Here is a 24,864-nt window from a genome sequence, read left to right on the forward strand (position 1 = left end):
TTAGGAATATGTTCCGCTGAGTGCCCACTTCGATATTTTCTGGGATAGTTTGGACAGACTTGGAGAGTGTGTGCCTCCCTGCTTTTTTATGCATAACATGGCAATGGTGCTGTCCGCGAGGACTTGCATTGTTTGCCCCGTAAAAGGTTGCTGAAAGGCTTGTAGAGCCTTGAGAACTGCTAGAAATTCCAAGAGGTTGATGCGTCTTTGGGCTGTGTTGTGTCCCCACTGGCTGTGGGCTGTGTGATGGAGGAAGTGAGCTCCCGTTGCAGCGAGAGAGGCGTCTGTAGTTTGGATCGCTTGTGATGGTGGAATGCGAAAGGGTTTTCCTTGTAAGCAGGTTGTTCCTGGACCACCAGCGAAGAGCCTGTACTAGGGTTACTCAAACAACCACTAGATCGTCCCACTGAACGCTTGCCTGAGACCATTGTTACGCTAACCACTCCTGCATTGTGTGGATTTGCGCATGTGGAACCAAGCGTAAGCGGGATGCAATCATCCTGAGGAAGCGCATTGCTTCGCGTACTATTATCTGGCGACTGGACTTGTAATGAGGTACTTGCAACAGCATGTTTTGAACTCTCTCGTTTGACTGGAAAGCTAGCTCCTCTTCTGTCTTTAAGATGGCTCCCAGAAATTGTTTTACTTGACTGGGAACTAGAATTGACTTTCTCATTGATGGAGCAACCCAACTGAAAAAGAAGGTCCATCGTACTTTGGATGCTTTGTCTGTAAATTTGAGGAGACTCCCCGCTTATTAGCCAGTCGTCCAGATAAGGGTATAGAGGGATTGACCCTGTGCAGAGGTGTGCTGCTACTACTGCAAGCACCTTGAACTGGTAGTGAACTCCTGCTATTTCGAATCACAGTTACTTTCTGTGCGCTGGGAACATGGAAATATAAAAGTATGCATCTTTAATTTCCTATATTGACATGTAATCCCCCTTTTTAAGACAGGGATTTCCCCTTGAAGTTTGGTCATGCAAAATTTTTGAGGTTTCACATTTTTTCGCAGGACGCAGATCAAGTACTGGGTGCATGGACAGTTCTTTCTTTGGCACAAGGAAGTACGTTGAATAATGTTAGGCAAGATTGTATGCATTACCCTTTGGGTGCACTACAACAACCCTGACCTCCTGGCAATACGAACCCAACCTTTGGTATAAGTCTGTACTACACAGATTGGTAGAATGTTGAGCAGCCGGGCTTATCTCAAGAGGGTTCAATGCGAGCTGTAGGGGAGTTATTAGTATTCAAATAAACTTACACACAAGGTTTCTCGATTAAACAATTATTAATTTATTTAACACTGGCTCCCAGTGACTGAGGATCAAGTTCAAAACCCTCTGCATTGTCCACAAGGCCTTCTGGGGCCTTGGGCCAAAATACCTTCAACTCTCTCTTCCTAAATATCTTCCTTCTCGAGCTCTTCGCTCATCCGCCTCCAACTCCCTCAGGGTCAGCCGCTTCTCCAAACAACGAGTTGGGGGCAGATCTCTCTCCGCTGCAGGGGCCTCCCTCTGGAACAGCCTTCCTGCCTCCCTGAAACTCGAGGAGAACCATCTCCGGTTCCGGAAGCACCTCAAAACCTTCCTCTTTGCCTCCGCCTTCTCTCCCCCTCTCCCCTGCTAAACTTACTGAAACTGCACTGAATCTGCAACTGGGCCACTCACCGCTCTCGGTCCTTGGACCAGCCACTCTCCCCTGCACTGCGGGACTGTCTGTATCCCTACAGCCCCCCTTTTCAGCACTTACCTCGCACTTGCCACTATCTGGCCCTTGTTATTTATCCTGTATGCTCTTAACCCTGTATTGCACTCTCCCCTCTCCACCACCCTTTTGCACTTTCCCTTCCCCCCTACCCTTGCACTTGCGCAATCTGAATGACACCTGGCCTAGTAGGATTGTTGTCTGTCTCCCCTTGTTGCCCCCGCCCCCCCGCCTCGTCGCACCTTGAAACACTTGTGTATAGGCACGTTACAAATGCCATATCATATCCTAACAGTCAGAGTAAGCCTTATTCAGAAGGGGGCAACAGAATAGTAACACACATTCACTCCAAAATCCACACTCTCAATATTTCTAAACCAGTAAGTACCCTTTTGGGATGGCACTCCGACACTTCCTACACAGGTGACTTTAGTAGTAACTAGGACACTGTGGACATTAATATACCACTGTTTACATTTAGCATCAGACTTTTTGGCAAAGAAAAGGGTTATTAGAACAGAACAAGAGATCACACAAATATTCAGAAACAGGTAAGTACTTTTGGTAACCCCCAATGCAAAGTTAGTTAACCCCTTCCTGGAAGGAGGACAAAACACAATGTCAGAGGGCAGAAGAGTCATTCATGGAGCCCAGCTAGGCCAAAGTTAATTGGGCAAAAGTCTAGGTGAACTGAAGCACTTCTTGCAGGTATGTAAGTCTTAATCAATGTTTTAGAAATGTGTGTATAAAAGAAGAATTCAAAGCAGGGCCACCACAACAGGTCTCACCAACAAAGAACAAGTGCAGTTACACAACAAGAGGTAAGTTCTCTTAGACTGTACAGTACCTTTAGGTTGAAAAAAAACGGCAGCAGATGAATTCACTCCTGTGCAGCTCTGCAGATCCTGGTGTTCCTGGGCCTCAGTCTTGGGGACAAGAGGGAGGACATCTGGGGACTCCTGCAATGCGACGGTCACTGGCCGCAACAAGCAATCTTCAAACAAGTGGCACTTCGGTGTTTCAGCTCTTTGCGTCTACCGCAAATAGCAACACTGCAGTTCCTGGCTGTCGAGATGGGCTTTCCTTGCATCTCAGGTCCAGCACTCTGTTGAGGTGGCTCAGGCTCGGTCAGTCCTGCTCCCTGGGAGTCCGGAGGATCTTCCTGGAACCCTTGGCCACCATAAAACCAACACACAATCTGGTGTTCCTCTCCCTTGCTATTCGCTTCCAGCAGCAACTGCAGTGGAATTTCAAACAGCTCCGATAGGATGTCCAGGGGGCTTACTTTGGAGTGGATTGGACCCACCCACTCAAAACGGAGAAGTCGCCCTTGAAGGGGTTTCTCTGTCGATACGAATTTGGTGTTTCAGCACAGCAGCAGGGATTCACCGGCCAAACCAACATTCCAGGAGTTGCAGCAGGCGTCTTCTAGTTCTTCTTTGGATTCCTTCGTCCAGTGGTCGACTGTTAGGGAGAATTCTCATAAATGGCCGATTTCCCTTACCTAAAGAGTCCCCCAGCAGCTTTGCTGGATTTCTAGGGTTTATTTTTTCCACCTGGTAAGAGTGTGAGCCTTTCCCCCCCCCACTCTTACATGTGATTTGCTGTGTGCGTTTTCACTCTTTGTGTGATCTTGGACACTGGAGCCTCACCTGCTCCAGAGCACCACTTTTTTGTGTGTGTTACACAGCACCTTCAGTGCAGTGACACAGGGTTGTCTTTGAGACTTCCCAATGACTCAATTTTTCTGGGGCTGACTACTGTCCCCCAGAAACAGGTAAAGTTGCCATTACCCTTTATATAGTCACTTTAAACTGCAGACCCAGTACACTCCATCTCACATGCAGTACTGAAAAGGGTTAATTCTTATCTCTTTTTGTCTGTGCCTATTGGAGCCTTGTTTCGCTCCCTTAACTTTTAGACTTGGCTGGTGGCAGTGCCATTTACCCTAACTTTTCTACCGCGATTATATTATATAAACGTGGTATTGTTTTAGGCTATTATATTGGCCTCGAACATAAACCCGCTTGACCAAATACATTTTATTTTGGTTCCAGCTGTGTTTATTCGCCATTTCTTTATGTTAAAGTCTTTCTCGTGTTTTTCTCTGCGCGCCAAACCGGAGATGATTCCTTTGTTCGCTGCCTTTTCGCAGGCTTCTGCACAGAAGCCCTCTTTAAGGCACCTGATACTCTAGGCATGCAGGATGTGAGGGAGGGATCTTCGGATCCCTGCAATGTGTTGCCTTAGTAACCCAAGTCGCACTCTTGTCTGATTGGCTAAGGGGACTGGCCTTGCCAGGCCAGCCACCCTACTGTGGGATTGACAGCCAGGCTGTATGAATGGGGGAAAACTGCATAGAAAGCAGGTCTCTGGGACTGGAAGAGCATAGTTGCCACTGGAACGAAAGAACCAACGAGGAACTGGAAGAAGACGACCCCTACCATGACTGAACCGCCCGGTGAAGCTCTGCTGCAGGTCCGAATCTCCGAATCCAACGACAGAGAAGATCCTCCAGAAAACATCTTCGCTTGAGCTGGTGGGACCAACCGGTTCGCCTAAACTACAAGCCAGGACCCCTCCTCTGGTCGAATTCACTGTACAGAGCTACAGTGGGCCGGATAGCCAGGAAGGTCAGACCCTGCTTGGGTTTTAAGGAGCGCACCTTTTATTTGTTGTTTTGCTCTGCTGCTGGCTTCTCCCCTGGGTGGCGCAGGACCCTCCAGCCTTCCTACTTCGTGTCAGTCCGACAGTCGCTTCAGGAACCGTGCACCTGCAGGAACCACCAGGAATGTCTGCCTCAGCTACAGCTCCCTCTCAGTTTTAAGAAACTGTGCAAATCCAGTTGCCTGTTTCATTCAACCGCAGTGAAAGTGTTTGAAATCTTTCTCCAATCAGAGGGCTTGTCCTTCTCTTCTTTGAACTAACTTTTCTACCAACCAGCCTCGTCTGGAATCTGTGCCACAAACTTTACCGCAAACTACATTGAACCATATTATCTTGAGCAAAAGACATTTGAACCATTGACTTTGGCCATAAGCCTTTTCTATCTGATTTTAACATTGTAGTCTTCTCCTACTCCATTGCCCCGATTACTTACCTGTTGGTTTTGCCTAATTTCTATAACTTTGTCTTTCCCTCCCTTTTAAATTGCTGGAGTGCAATTTTGCTCCCACTTCATTTTGTGAGCTTAACTTGTCTGGAATTTAAGGGAAGTGGTGTGGTGTATTTATGATTGTGATTTTTAACTTGCTTATAATAGTGAAATGTTATACAACTATTGAGCAAATAAATATATATTCTTTTACTTAGAAACCTTGAGTCAGTGTTTGCCTTAACCATAGTAATTGCTGTCCTTTGTGTAACTATTTGTACTGATCACTTACTCTTGAGATAAGTCTGGCTGCTCCTCTACTTCTACCACTATAACTGTGTAGTACAGGCTTGTACCCAAGGTGAAATTGTACTGTAACTTGTAGTCTTAATTGTGTGTAGTGTTCCCAAAGGGTAGTGCATATAATTCTGCCTAAAACTCTGCCTTCCAAGCCAAAAAGCCTCAACTTTTATGCAGGTTTCTCCCATTCATTCCAGCCCAGCTGTCAGTCACCCAGCAGGGTGGCTGTCCTTGCCGGGCAGCCAGTCGGCCAATCACCCCTTGCTTCATGCCCCCGCCAGACATCCAGGAGCCAGAGGCAGGCTTCACTCGGGAATCCCACCAAAGAAAACGAACAAAGGGACCAAACCTAGTTTGGTGCGCAGAGTAAATCTCAAGGACTTTTCCACAAAGAAATGGCGAAAAAAGACGACCAGGGCCATTTTGACAAAAATGCCACCCTTACTGCAGCTGCGAACGGAGCCCGCGATAAATGCACACCACTGCAGTTAAAATAAACCACTGCCACCAGCCATTCATCGAGGAAAGGGTAACATAAAAAAGTTAGATGAGAAGCTAGAAAAAAGGGATACTAAGTAACCACTCCAGCACCCTATTGTAGGATAGTGTGAGCTGGGACTAGGAAGTTATAAGTGCAAGTAAAGTCAATTTCACTTCACTGCTCTTGGAAACGGTAGTTAATCCAAGAGAAGGTATTTAAACCTTTGGGAAATCTAGACGACTACCCTTTGTCACTGCACTGAAGGTGCTATGTGACGCAATGTGAAAGATGCCGCCTATGGAGTTTGTCAGACTTCACAACCAAAAGAAACACAGTTCAAAATCACATTTAAAATACATGAGAGAGTGGGAAAAAAAGGATGTCACTCTCTCCAGGTTATAAATTCAAATCCTTAAAATCCAGCAAAGTTGCTGGAGGTCTCTAAGGTAGAGAGGAATTAGCACATTTCTGAGTATTGTCCCTAACAAATAAATACCCTTGTTTACCGGATTTGCTGGGACAAGCTCTACAGCGTCCTTTTCCAGCAGAGTCTTTACTTCCTCCAGTAGTATGCACCTTTCTTCTGGCATCATTCTTCTGTGTCTTGGCGGGCGGTTTGGTGGTTTTTGCAAAAGTTCTATGCAATACCCGCTTGCTACGGTAGACAACACCCGCTTGTCCGACGTAATCCCCTCCCATGTGTGGGTGAAATGTGAGATGCAACCTACTGGAGTGGCATGGGACGGGACTTTTAGCAGTGTGTCATTGCTTGGGAGGGGTGGAGCCTCTTCCAAGAGAGGTTCTGCCCCTTCCTCTGGATCTTTTATGGCCTCTTTGAAAATTAGAAGAAGAAGAGTGTCCTTGTGAGGAGGCCCCATGACGAGGACTAGCCACCCTGATTGTATCCGGAAGAGTGTTGCTAGAGTTTGAGGAACCCCATTGGACATAGGGCTTGTTGGTCAATTGGCCGAGGGACTTAAGAGCATCATACTCTTCCTTTGCACTTTTGAGGGCATCTTCGACAGCCTTGGAAAAGAGGGCATTAGGTTCCACCGGCATGTTAAGCAAGGTGGCCTGTGTTTCAAATTTAAAGCCAGATTGTCCAAGATAGGTGTGGCACTTAATAAGTGTGCCCTCTGCGATGAGGCGACCCGCATTGTCTGCTGCGTCAAGGTTGTTTTGAAGACTGCAGTTAGATAAATGCTTGCCTTCTGAGATGATGCTCAGTAGCTGAGACTTTAAGGGTTCTGGAACAGCATCAACTTGGCGTTGCAACTCATCCCACTTGTGACAGCCATAACTAGCTAGGAGGGTAGTGTTATCCGCAATTCTTGCTTGATAGGCCGCCGAGGATGTTAATTTTCTCCCGAAAGTGTAGATCTTACAGTCTTTATCTGGCGGGGCTTCAGCCGATGCCAGGGGAGTCCCTGCTCGCTTGCTAGTAGTGGTGAAAAGTGAGTCAGGTTTGAGCTGGCCTCTAATGTACAGGTAGTCTGTAGGCATTTGCCTAAATATTTTCTCAAAACGAGGGTTACCCGCCCTCGTGAGGTTGGGCATAAGAAAGAAAGGCTGTATACGCCTTTGGATGGATTCCAACAGTACAATGAACTGAGTGGCAGATCTCTTGCCACCAAGAATGTCCTCCACAAAGCCCTTGTCCCATTGGGCCTCCTGGGAGTCCATATTGAAATGTTGGGCAGCATTTAACAGAAGCTTGTTGTATTGCAGCTGACTATCAACTGGGGAGTCTACCACAGGATGATCTTGGTGGTCAGGCGACGGGATGACAAATGTAATCGTCGTCATCATAGTACTGATCATGGCTGTATTGATCTCCCTGGTCTCCTTGAGAGCCGGTCCTGTGACCCTGAGGGATCAATAGCATAGATGTCCTGAGAGGGGTCTTGATAGAAGGGGACTGGTAGGCCTTGGGCAGAAGTGGTGTGGGGTGTCAAGATGTGTTTTTTGGCAGGGGGTTGATGTTTATCAGTCACTGTCTGAGAGGCGTCTCTAAGGGATGTAAATTCTTCAGGGTGGTTATCCATGAAGGCAAAGCACGACATCCTCTTCATAATTCTTGGCAGTGAGTTTTACTGCAGTCAACAGTCAGGAGTGTTTTTTCCATTACCCTGCTGGAGGAGGAGACCTTTACATAAAAGCTCAGCCTTGAGCGAAGCATAGCAGAGTTGAAGGCGAGTTGTATTGCAGTCACTGCAGTCCGCGCAGGTGAGCCTGGTGGCTCTTGGCCGTCCTACATAAGGGTGCACTCCGAGCAACAATTGGAGGCACTGAAGGAATAAGCATGGGGCCGTAGTGAATATTTCTCCTATGATTAACTAAAGCGGGAGTGCGTGCAGGTGTGTGGCTTTTCTGACTCGTGGAGATCCCCATAGCCTGCAGCAGCCCAGCTGAAAATATATTGCCTGTGGCTTACTCCATTGTCTTAACAGCTTGCCTCGTGACTCGAGGTTCAGGGGAGTCTCATCACGGTCCATTGTTTCCCCCTCTGGTCCCTATAGCTTGGAATCTTGCAAGCGTGGAAGCTTTGAAATAATGCCGCAAGTGTCTCTCTTCACTTGACTTTCCTTGGATCGAATCGCCCCGATGGCTGTCGGGCTTCTGCCTATTTAACAGACTGATTATTCTGTTCTGCTCTAACACACACCTTTTAATTGTTCAACTTTGAATATAATCCTACATTTTATTCTTGTTGCTCAGTGTCTGTTTTAGTGAAATATATTTTTTCATTAACCACCTTTGTGAGGATCAGGGTTGGGTATTGGACTATTGTTAGTTCAGAAAACTAACCTACCACAGCATAGATGGTATAGTATGTTGGCCGAACACCAATTGCATCATATGCCCTGCCTCGCCAATATAGAATCGTCAGCATAACCATAGAGCGTCCATTTTGTCTCCAAATCCGCCATTTGCTTTCCTTGCCTTTCTGTTCAAACGCTTTGCAAAATTATTTTATTTCGTTCTGCTCTAACTGGAAGCAAGGCCACAAGTTACATGTTGAGAGAGCAGCCCAGACAGATGCCAAGCAGTACAGAAATGCATTGTTTTCTCCCTCACAAGTCCTTGAAGGCGAGCAGAGGGGCATTTAATCACCACGATAGGTGCCAGCCGGTCTCACTGGAACTGCAGAAACAAGCCGTTAAAGGCATGAATTATGCTTTTCTAGCGGCCCCCTTTGGGCCCGTTTTAGATCAAGCTGACCCCTAGTTCACGAATAGAAACGAGACGATAGTATGCTTAGGAATGTGTCTCTCCTACGAACACAGTTTGCTTGCTAAAAAGTGCTTTATGTTCTCCAAAACCAAGAAATATGTCTGCTCACTGCAAAATTGCAACTGTTACTAAATCAAGTAATATAGATTAAGAAATATCGTGTCATAATTGTCAATTACCAAGGCCTAGCTCAAGAAGATACATTATGGGCGGTTTATGATGTGTCACATACAGATTGTACGATTGTCTTTTTGTGTACATGATACTGTTGTAGAATGCTCGCCCTCTTGCGTCTCACGAGGTCTGGGTGACACACATTGCGAGACGTGAGATCCAGTCGGCCGACTGAGAATATTTGCTTTGCAATAAACCCTAGCTTTTGGGAATTGAAACACGTGGCTGTCGTATCAGTTCGTGTATGGTGATTGTGCCTTGTTTCCATGCACAAGGGTCTTCAGGGCCTAACAGAAAAAATGGCGACCAAATAGGGACCCTCACCCGTTTTGCTCCATTGTGAACGTTGAATTTGAAGAAGTCAAAAACTCGAGGACAAGGCCGTCGAGCTGGGATCGGAAGGTGGGACCTAGCCTGCTATTTGTGCAAGGGATCTAGAAGAACTGACATTATGTAACCCCATAGAGTTTCGACCAGACAAACAAAAAATGGTGCCACGTCCAATAAAGAACAAGCTCTCTCATCACTGCCAAGTGGTCGTTGGGCGATAATTCTATACATTAGTGAGTGTTAATTACTTGGCAAAGGACAGTGTTTGTAGTGTGCATGGTGAGAGGGGAGGAGGGGGGGGGGTTGTATTGAATGAAGAAAAGAGGATTGCTTAGCGAAGTGCTTAGAAGATCATAGGATAAACATTTTGGTGGGATGAAGGCATGCGTAGTAAATATGTGCAAAGGAATGTAGAAGTAAGGTCTGTGTGGCTAGTGACTAGGCTAGGAAAACTATTAACCAGATAGAAGAAAGAATGTGGCACACCTTTGAGGGAAGGAAGGCTCCAGAGGAATCAAATGTCCCCGTTTCCTCCTCTGCATCTTCCAAGCACCATTCTGGAAGGATGTCTTTATCATCATCTGTGCTGCCCGGTTTAAGCCGCCGGTACCCACGCTCATCATCCCGTTCTCTGAAGTCAAACTCAAACCTTCGCCTGCGTTCAACAGCCTCGCGCCAACCCGGAGCATGAAGGATTTCTACAAGGAAAAAAAAACAATGCCATAAAAAGAGAAATAAGTGCACAAGTTGTCATGTGAATCTCATTTTTGCAGAATAAAGAATTGTGATTAGGGACTAAAAATTGTGCATGTTTTTAAGATGGATTTTCATAATGAGCCCTATGTACAGCTAAGCGGCTACCCAACTCTGGTGAACAGACAAAGGCATTAATGTCAAGCCAAGCTCTAACTGTGTAGTATGACTGAGCAGCAAGGCTCGTACTTAGGAAGTGGGCGAGTGGTGAAGGGTTCAGTTAAGCACGCACAGAGAGCTCTTAATAGCACAAGTTAGGCAGAATGCAAAAAAATAATTAATTTACGCGTTTGAGAAACTTATCAATGAAAAACCACAGGTAGGTAACTCACTAAAACATCCACTGCGACTGTAAACATGTTCACTTTGGTGTGCTCCACTAAGAGCACCAACCCTTCACTTTTAGAATACAGATTAGTTTCAGAAAACTGTAGAATAGTAAAGCAAGTAAATAAAAACAACCAGGTAAGTAACCATCATTTTGAGAACTAATATGTGAAAATAAAGGAGTTAGAAACATCAGCACAGCCTTAGAATATAATTTAATAACATCTTAAAAACTCCTTCTACAGCTAGAAACGAGGGGGCCTAATGCCCTACAGCCACAGGTTACAAAGCGACTCTTCAGAAGGCTAGTAGTCTTCCGAAGCGTCTGAGCAACAGGCAGTTTGTATGCGTCTCAAAGTTGATAACTATTGAAGAAATGTTATTAGCAGATACTCTTCCAACTCAAACACCATAGGGGAAGCCCAGGTGTGGATTCCTTGTCCATAATTCCACTGATCAGTCAGGAAAGGGAGAAGTAGGTCAAGTACTTTATACCTGTTAAATCCTATTGAGGTAGTGGAGTAGGAATAGGTATGCTTACTCACCCTCCTGTAGTACGAATCACTCGTGGACCACCGTAGAAGATACTGAATTTGATGGGCAACCTTATCCCATGCCTTTTTTCGCTTGAAGGAAGCCTAATGGTTTGGGTTTAGAGGTCACTTTCAGCTTCAGGTTTTGGGTCTGCAAGTCAGTGGTTCTATGCTCCGAGGGATCAGTTAAGGATACTGGATAGAAGAACACCTCTGCTAGGCTGAAGAAAGGACCACTACTGTGGCGATGATCTGAGAAGACCTCCTCAGGGCACATACAGGCAGTGACAGTGATGGCTACTCTGAGAAATGGCAGAAGTAAACCCTTGTGAGGGAAACTAAGAAACTGGTCTTGCAAGGTACCCTACGCCCTTTTCGTGTGGTAGAGCTGCAACTTTGACAAGTAGAGGATTTGCAGAGTCCCAATGCTCAACTCAACACGACTACCAATGCAGCGAGTTAGCCCATGAAGAAGATGGTCAACCCACCGGAGTTTTCAAGGAACACTTCAAAAGGCTTCCAAGGGCAGGATCCTCAAGCAGGGGGTCACTATTGGTTGTTAGGAAAGATTTCTTTTTGCAACTTCCCTCTATAGTTTTCTATGGAACCTGTTTAGTAGATCATTTTTATGCTTCATCCCCTCTCCTAGTGAGAACCTCAGCACTTTTTGCTGGACTTCTGGACCTTTTTCTTTTGATTCTGAATGAACCCCATTCTTTTAGCACATTTATAAAGATCCTGTCTTGACATGTTGAAGGGAATTAAATAAAGTCTTCAGCTTAGCTTCTCTTGCCTTTTGCTAATTTCTTGTGGGGAAACTGATCAGTTCGTCTGAATATCGGTACAGCGAAACATGTTTTTCTTTTTTCAGTTCTTGTCTTTTTACATTGCACACAGCACCATATAGTGAAGTGCAATGAAGATAGTTTTTATTATCCGAACCTTTGACAAATGGGATTTTTGGCTACTTTTATATGTGCCTAAAGACAAGCTGGTGGCAGCAAATGTTTACATTACACTGTGCCCTAAAATTGATGGGCCACAAGATATTCGCTTGTTCTTTGGACAGATTATTATTTGGCATTCTTCCTGGCTTCCCAGGTCAGGAAATCCCTTAGATGGTCATGCACTTACTCGGGAAAGCTGCTGCTTTCAAATGCTAGTGAGCCTTTGGGAGTGTGTGGCTCAGGAAGAGGACTGGGACTTTGTAGTCCCAGTTCACATCACCAGTCTCAGAAAGTCTGTTACTAAGGCAGATGTGAAACCAGTAGTTGTCCAGGATTGGACACAGACAGGCAGTTTGGCAGAGCAGTTCCTTACCATTTGTGGGCTTGGATTTGCTTTCAGCTTGGTCTTTTGGATAGGAGGACAACTCCTGCAGTCACTCTTCAGATCTACGTTGAAGCCAAGAATCCCTCGTAGAAGAGCAGCCCGTTGAAGACCCACAGACTACTTCTCCCGTGGACCAGAATACCCTTTAGTGTCACATCCGATGAAGCTCGGCACCTCTCCCTGATATCTGAAGGCGAGCGTCCCCAGATAGCACGATCCTCCCCGCAATGAGAGGCAGTAATGGACTCTCCCAAGATGGGAATAAGGCTAAAACCAAGTGCGGGTGAGCTTCATGGGAGTTTATATAAGTCAAAATAGGGCATGCAAAGGACTCTGCAAACTCCGAGAGCGCTCTGTCTGACACTAGCAAAGACAGGCGTATATATTTAAAAAACGCGTCATAAGAACCTACACACTATAGGGGGCACATGTTTCGTGGGGATTGGGTGGCGACGACTAACTATAGGTACAGCTGTGACGTGGTGCGCCGTGGTTGGTGGACGTCACTGGTTGCCAACGTGGGCCGGGCATGTGAGCTGGGCTCATCCGGGCGGTGCTGTTGTGCCAGGCGTGGCCACTGTCATTGATGAACGTCTTCCTTGCCTTTCTGCCCTAAGGACCACGCACACCCCATTCATTCAATACTGCAATATTATCTTTCCCTGTAAGTCCTACAATAGGTTATTCTACAGGTTAATGCAACACAGGAGGAATGCACCTAGAGTGGGGTCCTTTGGTAATACACCAATACATGGTTACCATCATCCTGTTGGCCGGGTATCATAGGTCACGAGGTTGGGTCTCAGGGCAAGGGGTGAGCTGTCCAAGTTTTCAAGTCTCTTTAGAAGTCATTATGAATGTGTTCCTACAGTGTTGCTATAATATTGGGTGTCCTAATTTTACAGGGACCATTAACCTGGGGTGAACTGGTGGGTCGGGGAGTCCAAGACAGGGCACCTCTGGCCTGCGTTTATGGCCGGGGTTTACTGCGGGGTTGTAAATAATTCAGGTGGCAGGCCGTGGCCATGTGAGCTGCGGGGGACGTGAATGCTTGAAACGGCTCCAGCCGAATTGGGGGAGGTGAGGCTGAGCAGCCCAGGCCTCTGCCTTTCTTCTGGCAGGCTTCAATGGGGAAGGAGGGGGAATGGCCTTGGATATGCCCACAATGGTATTCTCCTCGTGTGTTGCAGATTATATAAAAAGGCATGAATATTCATATAATGTACAATACCCATTGAGCCTTTTTTAAAGCTTACATTTCTACATTGTTAGTACCGTCACATGGCCATTTCAGATGCGTTTACCTATACCAATTTTGCTATTGATAACTATATGTTAAGTATTTAACAACCACAACATTTTGTTACACTCTATGCATACACGATGAGCGAGGTACTATTAAGGTAGGTGGAGTGCGCAGGAACAATTGGCCAATAAAACTGATGGCATTGACACATGATGAGCTTGAACATTCGAATACATTCTATGCGTTTTCTTACACAATTTACATGAGCTCCCAATGCGATTGCACTTGTTTTCCGTTGCACTCTAGCAGCATTAGTTCAGTTATGGCATATGGCCTTGGAGTACATTCTTTTCGGAGAAACATATAACATAAAACCCGGGACACTTCTACCATTTGCGCATAGCTACGGGGATATGGGTATTTCAACCAGAATGCCACATGGACACACATTCTGCCATCTTCATGGAGTTTACATATTTTATCAAAAGGTCGTGGAGAAAAGGGTTTTATCACAGGCAGTTTGCATATTGGTATTTAGGGTCTCTACTTTTGTCGGGGGACCATTTTACAGTTCTTTTCCACCCCGGCCCTGCTGGCCGGGTCACACTGTGGACAGTGATACACTGCGGAGGTGAATGTTACAGTGTTTGTTTCTAACACTAGCTCATATCTGTCTGTTCGTGGGAACGGGCTCTCAGCGGATCTGCCAGGGAGCTGCGGCCGCGGGGACAAGTGAGAACTCTCCAAGGGTAGGGGCTGTGCTGCAGCGCACAGGGGCTCATGTCATTCTGGTTTCACAAAATGGTTTCCAGGGCATAGCTTAATACAGCACGTTTGGTCAATATTTCAGCCAGCGGTCCACCCGCCACCTGGGCCCTGGTGGCAGGGGGGACCCCCGACGAGCCAGGGACTCCACAAGGGGGGGCTGCAGGGGAGGGGGGTCTCTTGGACCTATCCTCCCATACACATCCCAAGTCCCTTGTCAGTGCTTCAGCCCTTGGAATAGTGGGACTATCTAGTATCAATGACTTTTAAAGCCTCTGAGATGCAGAATCCTCGAGAAGTGTCCCTGGACCGTCCAGTGGATGGACCAGCTCCCTTGTGGGCTACCTGGGCAGAAGCGTTGCTGTTCCGTGTTCAAGTATAGATCTTTGGTGGTCACCAGCATGTGCCACAAGTGCCCTTCTCCAGAATTGGCAGCTTTTTAACATCAAGGGAACCGGTCCTGGAGCTGCTTCTTTGACCACGTCTGCAAGGATTCCTGTCGTCGCCTGCAACCGGTGATACTCGCTGGAACTAGTCTTTCCCCATCCTGAGAAGTGTCCTGAAGAGGCATTGTTGGAATCTGCATTTCTTTTTTCAACAGCGATTGCATCTTGTAGTTGCACCCGAATTTAAAAATCCATAAACTTGCAACCTCAGGGCACCTCTCACCCGAACAAAGGAAGAAAGACCACGGTCTCAGCGACCCATCTGTGACTTTTGGGCACTGTGCCCAATACAAAGTATTAGGTCAAAAGAACTTGTTCTAAAAAAGAGGAAAAAATAATCTATTTAGAAAGACCGCTCTGGTACCCCACAGAGCAGTATTTCTAAATCAAACTGTCACAACCCTGCTGCACACATGAGCATGCGCAGGGGCAGACGGGCACGGGAGTGTCTGGTAAGTGAATGTGGGGACGTGTGTGTATTAAAGGAATGGTTCGGTCAGAAATATTATTGTCCCTATGGTTCGGCCATGTGTTTTTAACCACAAGTCGATCGATCGTATAAACATTTCCTATGCACCTTACCAGAGTTTTCGTCTCTTGAACACAAGCGAAATCAGGCAACAGGGCGCGGCCATTTTGTGATAATCTGGGTGACCTGCGTTTGCGGCACTAAATCATATCCCCAGCCCCTGAGCCTGACATCACAAGACGCGTACCGCCCATTTCACAACGCCAAAGCATGTCTCGTGTCAACATTCTCTGCGCCTCAGCTAATGTGTCGCCATGGAAACGGCAGGAGCCTCTTTCCTCAACAAGTACAAAGAGACCGTTTCACAACCCACAACAGCAGATTTTCTTTTCCATTCCTCTCACTGTATTTCTTGGAGTATTCTGTGACTCGTTTCTGTGCTCTGGTCAGCTACCTTCGTTGCTTGTAGCCCATGTGAACAGACACCAGTACCAACGCTATAAATTATTTTTGTTTGTTTACCACACAATGGCAACAACAATGCCCTACCTGTACAAGCCTGAGTATTCCGAGGAGGAATTACTGGAAAGAGAAAGCTGCGTAAACGATGGGGCTTTGGACGACAGTTGGACGGACGTCTCAACAGACGAAGAGCCTAGGCCTACTCACATGGACGGTGTTTCCACCTGGTGTACCTGAAATCGGTGCGCGCTAATTCCAACTGAGGAGGAGAACTGCTGCTGCCGAGAAAACTCTGGATGCTTGTCCTACATATCGCAAGGCAATCCACAACCGCAATGCGTTACTGAGCTGCCAGACTTCACGGCAGCCTGCCTCACACGATCGGTGTTGAGGATTGTGATGGTGCTTATGCACGAACTTCGCGCAACAGTTCGCCCTCGTAATCAAGTAACGAGTAAGTATAGCCTGGTTGTGATGTCAGTTAGGCCACTACTATTTCATGGTTGTCTCCTATATTCTCAGAACTTCAACAGGTCATTGTCATATCAGTTTAGTCTTGCAATTCTCTAGTAATAGTCGCATAAAAGTCATTCAATATTGTGCAGTGCCTAGTTAGCATTTGTCCTGGCAAACATGCCATTGGATGCAAGAATTGTCATTGACAACTAAGGTTTAATACACTTATCTTGTTCATTTAAAAACAGTTTGTATCTTTCTCTTTCACAGGTGGTACCGGCTGGTGGCCTATCGTTCGTACACATGGTGGCTTCATGGGAGGCTTGGACACTGCGTTCGACGAGTAATACCCATCTGTGTCGTTGGTGGCATTAGAAAAACTTTCCCCAGTGACAGCGGTCAGTACAGGGGATTTACCCTCGCTGAGCTGCAACCAGACCTTTACAATGTTTAGTATTTTTGTGCCATCAAAATAAGAACCAAATAAAACACAACATATTTTTTATCAATGGTTGTTTCACTTTTTAAGTGAATCAAGTCTGTCTCCATTCCAAAGTGTTTCGGTGCCTCGTCTGCAACCACCCGGCCAATCCATCCCCCCTCCACTATCTAAGGCAGTTCGCACCAGTGGATGTGCGCTTCCATGGGGTGCTGTCACGGGCGCGAAATGCCAAGGTGCCAAACACAATGTACACTTGATATCTTCACATGGCCTCCTCAGACCCCCGCAATACAAATAATGCCAAGACATATACACGTCATTCATTCACAAAAACACCCCTTTTTGTTATTATTTATAAACCACTTGATATTTACCATGAGAACATCTTTGAGCACTGGAAGTCAACTCGTGAACGTGCTACTCTGTGACCGCTTCGAATGAACTCGTCATTGTGCTACCTGTTAACATCTCACTTCTCTACTGCCACTAATTACTCTGCTTGCTGAATCTAACCGTTTGTTGTTCAAGGTAAGGGCATGTATCCTAATCATATCTCCTTGGTTTGTAAATTTATATCTATTTCGAAGTAACGTACTCAGTAGTGCGATGTTAATTTGTCTCACTGCTATTGACTTGAGTTTCTTTTGTTATGTTATCGATATATCAATTTTTATCAATGTCAATTGGCATGGTATTGCATCCTTCGCGGACCGTGTCTATAGTATAAGCATGTTTCCTTTTCGTGCATGATAGAACATTCAAGGGACGAGAAACATGTTCTGATTTTCAACACATCAATGAATCGTTTGTGAAATGTATCCCATAATACAGCCGCACACGCTGCACTGCTTTTGCTGTGCTGCCCAAAAGAAAGCGTGCAATGAACAATGTATGGTCCAATTCATTCTTTCTCACATGTTCATGCAAAAAAAAAAAATTCTAATAATGTTGACCTTTATTTTGCAGAATTTGCAACAATGCCTGCATGTTCCATTTTCGGTTGCCCTCCGAAGACCCATGACAAATCCGAAGGCATTACAATGCATGTATTCCCTAAGTCAGTTCATCGAATAAGAGAATGGGTCAGATATTGCGGATAACTACCGGCAGAGCTTGAAAGTAGAGTCAAATAAGTCTTAGAGGACAAGAGGGGTCATCGATACCGCATCTGCAGCCTGCACTTCAACCTGGATATGTAAGACACATCCTTTTACACAAAGAGGAATCAACTGAGAACTACTCGAAAATTGCTCCCAAACGCTATTCCGACTAATTTCGTTCACATGCCGCCACAGGTGAGACACGCTTCTGGATGTAGCTTTACGCCTATATTTTCGGTGTAAATATCACTTATAATACTTCGATATTTATGTGATAAAATAGCTGTTTAAATGATGACTAATTTTGCTAATAATCAGTCCTTGTTTTTTAGAACCCACATAGAAAATTGTTTTATGGAGACAGATAACTATGCTATATTATGCATTTACATAAGCATAATTTTCTTGTATTCAGTCTCCTTACATGCCACTTTTTAATGTTGGAATTTCTAAATCGAATAATACTTTCCCTTTACAACTCCATGACTATCCACTGAATATGAAGCAACAAGATTCAACATCCATATCTTGCCTGAAGTCATCAACCACTTCGCACATGTATCAGGTAATCTTACCTAGCTATTCTGTTAGACTGGTTTTATGCACAGAATTCTAGATAATGTGATCATATTTTCGCAACGTATCATTGCTTTACACAATGTTTATCGTGGTTTGATATTGATATGTACCTTTTTTCGTCTTTCCAAATTGTGTGTCCAGTTTCCAATATTTTCATCCTTACTAATGCAAGTGCTGTGTTTCAGGGAGATGCTGAAGCGTCCTCTACAATTACATTATCCCTTGTAGTTTTTCCGGAACCAGACCTTGCAGTTGACCCGGAGCCAGAGGTATGCGTACTGACAGTAGCATCTAATGAAAGAAAGCCGGTCTAATTATATGTGTAATGCAAATGACTTATTTTAAATGGATACAATTTTTTGTACAGATGTATACAAGACCCGTATATTGAACCAGAGGCACGTGGATCTGAGTCGGTGCGCCAGCTTGCTGATGTTTATATTGGAGTAAAGAAGGTTTCAAAGAAAAGAAATAAAAATAAGGTTAGTTATAAACACTTTATATTGTTGGCAATTGTTTTGTGCTGAGGCCTTCATTATATGCTTTTTTTTAAATCTTAATTGTACAACACTGTATGTTGGATTTACAATGAACATCCCTTTTCCTATCTGTCCTGTAGCTGCCCGATGGAGTACGGACTATGCAGACAGACAGCGATAGAAATGACAGATGCTGCTTGCCAAACTGTTTTCACCATGGAGGAGCTAATAATTGAGCGTTGCATGTTCACCCTTGAGATGCCCATGTCCAATGGCCAGAAAATGAATTTAATATGACCGGCGAATCCAGCAAAGTTTTCTTGGACCACTGCTACAGTGCGCCGCTCTGCCAGATGAAGATGAAATTAAATTTATAGAAGATAGTTTTACATTACCCGATGAGCACTTCACACAGTCGACACCCGCAAAAAAAATGCCCCCCCAAAAAATGTCCACATTGATATTTTCTCCTATCCATGGTCAAGTAACAGATGTTAAAATGACAGAGACTGAAGCATCTACACTATTGACCGACGAACCAGACAAAGATATCGACTATAGTATGTCCAGTTTGGCTAATGTGTCCACAACAGTTCAGTCCGAAACAACAGTGTTGCCGGATGACAGTATAAAAAAAGAGGCCAAATACATAGTATTCGACAGCAGCTTGATGGAGATTATAAAGATGCTGAAATGTGTGCATTCAGTGCGAGTATGTGGGAGGCCATTGGTGTGCGTAACTCGTCTAACAAAAGGCAGTAACCTCAAAATACATGCCACCTGTAAAAGGTTACAAAAGATTTTCATGGTCCGCTCAACCGATGCTGGGGAAACTGCCAGCTGGCAATCTATTGTGTGCAGCAGCTTTACTTTTCAGTAGCTCTAGTTTCACGAAGTTATCCAGTTTCTTTCAGTTTGTGGGACTCCATTTCATTTCTAAAACACAATACTACAAATACCAAGGTGATTATCTATTCCCTGCCATTAGGGAAGCTTGGAAAATTGAACAATTGGCTATTCAAAGTACATTCCCTGACAAAAGGTTCAGGCTAGCCGGCGATGGATAGTGCGACAGCCCCAGATTTTCTGCCAAGTACTGCACCTACCATTTTCAGGACATGGAAAGTAAGAAAATTGTGAGTTTGGTGGTCGTGCAGGTGTCCCAATGTAAATCCTCAGTGGCCATGGAGAAACTTGGTTTAATAAAATCAATGGAAGATCTACAATCTAGAGGAATGCAAATCGACCTCACAGCCACGGACAGACACGTTTCAATAGCCAAGACAATGAGATAGCAGTATCCAAATATTAAACATCAATTTGATGTATGGCATGTTGCCAAATCAAGAAAAAATAAAATCTCGGCAGCAGGGAAAAAAAAGGTTTGGAAATAATTTCACAGTGGTCCCAGTCTTTCAGCAACCATCTTTGGTGGAGCTCCAAAACATGTGATGGGTCTGTGGAAATTCGAATGGAAAAATGGCGGTCGCTAATGCACTACTGTTCCAACGTTCACCACTGGACAGAAAACCAACATTTCCACCAATGTGAATTTGGCCTTTTGTCCCCAGAGCAGGTACGGAAGAAGAAGTGGTTGATCTCATCTTCACCTCCACACAAAGCCCTTGAGAAGATTGTTTTTGATAAAACTATCAAGAGATATGAAGGGAATATCGGCATTCTGTCACACATTGGATTTAGAGGTGTTCCACAATATGTGCCTAAAGTACAGGCCAAAGAGATTGCATTTCGGGCATCTATGGGATGAAATCTAGGACTTTACTAGCGATATTAGCGCATAACGAGAATGTAGGCCGGGAACAATCTAGGACTGCAGGAAACTTAAAGAGGCTTCAATACACTATGGCCTTTACGAAAAGAAGCAAAAAATGGGTTGTCAAACCAGTATATGAGAAAATGGAATTCGATTTTGTGAAACATCTTATTGTTAATGTCGTCGAGATGCATACTCATGGAATTGCGCACAAATCTGTTCAGAGCACACATACATTGCCACAAAGAATTGCCAACGTGCCATCTCCACCCAAAGCAGAGTTCGTTAAATCGTTCAAAACCCGGTTCAAATGATTACCATCTGTTTTTCTTTTTGCAATACATGTTTGTATAAACTGTACAAATAAGGAACAAGTTACTTACCTGTAACTGTTGTTCTCCAGCATGGGTCTGGCATGGATTCACATGCTCATGAATATTCCCCATCGTCAGGCCGGGAATCCTCGGTATAGAAAAAAATCAGTATCAATTTCGTTTCTGATCGGTCTTTCTTAGTAGTAACCAATCACTGGTCTCTGGGTCATACTGCCCCCCGCCAATGACTGCCCTCTCCCTAAGCCCCGCCTCTGGCAGCCATCCTCAGATTTGGTAGCACGAGAAGTGGCAGTATGACCAAGTGAAGAGCCGCAGAGGGGTAGGCGGGAGGGTTTGCATGTGAATCCATGCCAGACCCATGCTGGAGAACAACAGTTACAGGTAAGTAACTTGTTCCTTCTCCAGCATGGGGTCTGGCATGGATTCACATGCTCATGAATAAGAGAATACATAGCAGTACACACATGAACAACCACGGGAGGTGGCAACAGGCTCAACATTAAGCAATACAACAACTCAACATTAAGCACCTCTGACCTTCTCACCAGGCTCACCTTACGCGAACAGGTTGCGCAGCACTGCTTGGCCGACCCTGGACTCCTCCTGGAGTCCCGATAGACGCAGTAGAATCTTGTGAAGGTGTGTGTCGACATCCACGTCGCAGCCCTGCAGATGTCCAGCAGGGGCACACCAGACAGGAACGGCGTGGTAGCAGCGATCGCTCTGGTCGAATGGGCTCTCCAGTGACAGTGCATGATGCAGCCGGAGAGCAATCTGGAAACGGAAGTCTTCGAGAGAGCCTTCCCTTGATTCACAGTCCCAAAGTTCACAAACAGCTGTGATGTCTTCCGGAAACTCTTTGTGCGGTCCACGTAGAACTTCAGCGCTCTAGCTACGTCCAGCGAGTGTAGAGTCCTTTCAGCCGGCGACGAAGGAGACGGGAAGAAAACTGGCAACACCAAGGGTTCGTTGAGGTGGAAGTCCGACGGCACCTTGGGCATGAAGGAGGGGTGCGTCCTCAGCACCACCCTCGTGTCGTGAAACATCAAGTATGGAGGCTTGCAAGACGGGGTCTGGATCTCTCCCACTCGTCGTGCAGAGGTGATGGGCAGGAGAAACGCTGTCTTCCACGACAAACTTCAACGGTGCCGGAAACATAGGCTCAAATGGGGGCCCCATGAGCCTGGTCAGCACCACGTTGAGCTCCCACGCCGGGGCAGGGGCCTTCACCGGCAGGAATGATCGGAACAATCCTTTCATAAATTCCTTCACCAGTCGATGAGAGCACAATGACGCCCGTCCCGTAGTTCTGGTGTATCGTGAGATGGCGGCCAGTTGTAGCTTGATGGAAGCGTGAGCTAGTCCAGCCTTAGCCAATGACAGTAGGTACGGCAATACTTGAGGGGCCGTAATCCGCACAGGGTTAATCTTCTGTGCACGGCACCAGAGAACCTCTTCCATTTATGTCCGTAGCACTTGAGAGTCGAGGACGCCCTGGCCTTTGCAAGAACCTCTCTGCAGTCGGCCGGGATGTCGTACCCTCCAAACCCTAGTGCTGCAGGAGGCAGGCCTTCAAGTTCAGCGACTCCGGATTGTGGTGAAGAATGGCGCCTCCTTCTCTGGAGAGAAGATCTGCGTCCGTTGGCAGCTTGACTGGTGTGGCCGTTGACAAGTCCAGAAGGTCAGGGAACCAGATACGTCTCGGCCACGCCGGTGCGACGAGGATCATCCTGCACCGGGACCTCTTGAGCTGGTTAATGAGCCGGAGCAGCAACGGCAGCGGAGGGAACGCATAAAGAAACAGGCTGTCCCAGGGGAACGAGAAAGCATCGCCCATGCTCCTCGGCTGGGGGAACCTGCTGGCGAACCTCCGGCACTTGGAATTCGTCGCCGTCGCAAAGAGACCGATTTGGGGTTCGAACCATCGTCGGAAGAGTCGATCCACTTGATCCTGGCGTAGTTCCCACTCGTGGCACGAGCGCAGCTCTCTGCTGAGTGAGTCGGCGATTGTGTTTTTTATTGCTGCCAGGTGAAGAGGCACCAGAAACATCCCTTGGGCGACGGCCTAATGCGCCAGATCCTCGGATTCCTTGCATAGGGCAGGGGATCTGGTTCTGCCCTGCTTCCGGATGTAGAACATCGTGGTGGTGTTGTCGGTGAAGATCCTCACCACCTTCCCCTTGGGGGACAGAAGAAAAGAGCTGAGGGCCCAGAACACTGCACGGAGCTCCAAGATGTTGATGTGGAGTGACTTCTCCTCCGGGAGCCAAAGGCCTCTGGCGTGAAGATCTCCGGAGTGCGCTCCCCAACCTTCCAGGCAGGCGTCCGTCGTCACCATCACCTGGTGAGCTGGGGTCTGAAAGTCCGTGCCCGCCGACAGATGAGAGCGGGTACCCCACCACCGGATCGCCTGACGGAACGTCTCGTTGAGGGATCCTGTCCTCGAAGCTGCCCGTCGACTGGACCCAGCGGGTGTCGAAGTCTTGTAAGGGGCGCATCCGAAGCCTGCAAAGGTGCACCAGATAAATGCAGGAGGACATCATCTCGAGGAGGGACTTGATAGATCTTACTCTGGCCATGTCTGTGGCCAGCAGACGCTGCATCTTGCCCAGAATGGTCCTGGTCCTTTCCTCCGATGGCGAGGCCAGCCGCGCCACTGTGTCGAGCTTGGCTCCCAGAAACAGGGCGACTCGCGACGGAACCAGGTGAGATTTTGGAAAATTGATGGAGAATCCCAGGTCCGTGAGGAGCTGGACGGTCTTCGCAGTGTGTTCCACAGCAAGCTCCCTTGTCCTTGCCCGGATGAGCTAGTCGTCCAGGTAGGGGTAGATGTGGATCCCCTGTAGGTCCAGCCGCACCACCACCGGTGCGAGGCACTTGGTGAACACCCTGGGTGCCGACTTCAATCCGAACGGGAGGGCCTTGAACTGGTAGTGCCGCCCTTGGACCACGAACCTGAGGAACTTTCGGTGTCTTTTTAGAATGGGGATGTGGAAGTACGCATCCTCCAAGTCCAAAGACGACAGGAAATTGCCCTCCTCCAGCTGTCCCAGCACGTACTGGAGGGTGACCAGCCTCTTTGGGACGAGCACGATGGCACCCTTCTTGAGCATCGCCCTTACTTCCAACAGTAGTTGAGGGATGTGATTTTCCTTCCTGGCCATGGGTGGAACGCGAGGGCACTTCTTCTGAAACTTGAGGGCGTGCCCATGGGCCAGGGCATCCAGCACCCAACGGTCGGTGGAGATGGACACCCACACGCTGACGAACCACGACCTCTGGCCTCCCACCGGGGTGCTTCGGCGGGGGCCCGACCGCACGGTCGGTTCAATCTTGTTTGGAGGCCGCCTTGCCTCCTTGACCTCCCTGTCGACGATGACAGGCACCACCTGACTTGCAGCGTCCCCTGTAGGCTTCCTGGGACGTAGATCTTTCCGCTTGGCGGTATGTGCAGGAGCCTCTGCCGGATCCCTTGGAGGCACCTTGTCTGCCTCCGGAGCTCCGAAAGGACAGCCGTCGTTGTTGGAGCACTCCCAGTGCCCGGGCAGTCTCTCTGTGTCTTGATGGCCTGAAGGGACTCATCAACCGCCTTCCCAAACAGGTTGTTCCCGTCGAAGGGCATGTCCAAAACCTTGGTTTGTACGTCCTGGCGGAAATCCGTCGCCTTGAGCCATCCTCGTCGTCTCAGGCAAACGCCGTTGCCCAACTGACGGAAACCGGTGTCAGCGATGTCCGTTGCCACCGTGATCCGAAGCAATCTCATCTTCCTGTAGGATTTCAAGGGCCTCAGCCCTTTTGGCATCCAGAAGGAAGTCCAACAGAGGGGTGATTTTGAACCACAACTCCCTGTCGTAGCGGGCTACGATAGCCAGGGCGTTGCCCGCCTTGATAGTCGTCGCTGCCGATGAGATGACCCGTCGTCCCATCATGTCCAGCTTCCTGCCCTCGCTGTCCGGCGGGGAAGTTGATGTTGAGGCCGATGCCCCCCCAGCTTTCTTCTTTGCCACCGCCGAGACGACCGAATCCGGGGTAGGTTGCACCCG

General features: G+C 47.0%; 1 protein-coding gene across 5 annotated transcripts in view; it reads right to left on the reverse strand.

The window, feature by feature from the left end:
* GIGYF2 (GRB10 interacting GYF protein 2) overlaps nt 1-24,864 on the reverse strand; it is a 2,415,541-nt gene that overhangs the window by 1,263,342 nt on the left and 1,127,335 nt on the right. For all 5 annotated transcript variants that reach the window (XM_069617902.1, XM_069617899.1, XM_069617900.1 and 2 more), the window contains one exon: nt 9,810-10,021. In XM_069617902.1, the coding sequence (XP_069474003.1) occupies nt 9,810-10,021 (212 nt within the window). The remainder of the gene's footprint in view (nt 1-9,809; nt 10,022-24,864) is intronic.

Source organism: Ambystoma mexicanum, chromosome 10 (genome assembly GCF_040938575.1).
Source record: "Ambystoma mexicanum isolate Mex_15411 chromosome 10, UKY_AmexF1_1, whole genome shotgun sequence".
In the NCBI taxonomy this organism is placed as follows: Eukaryota; Metazoa; Chordata; class Amphibia; order Caudata; family Ambystomatidae; genus Ambystoma; species Ambystoma mexicanum.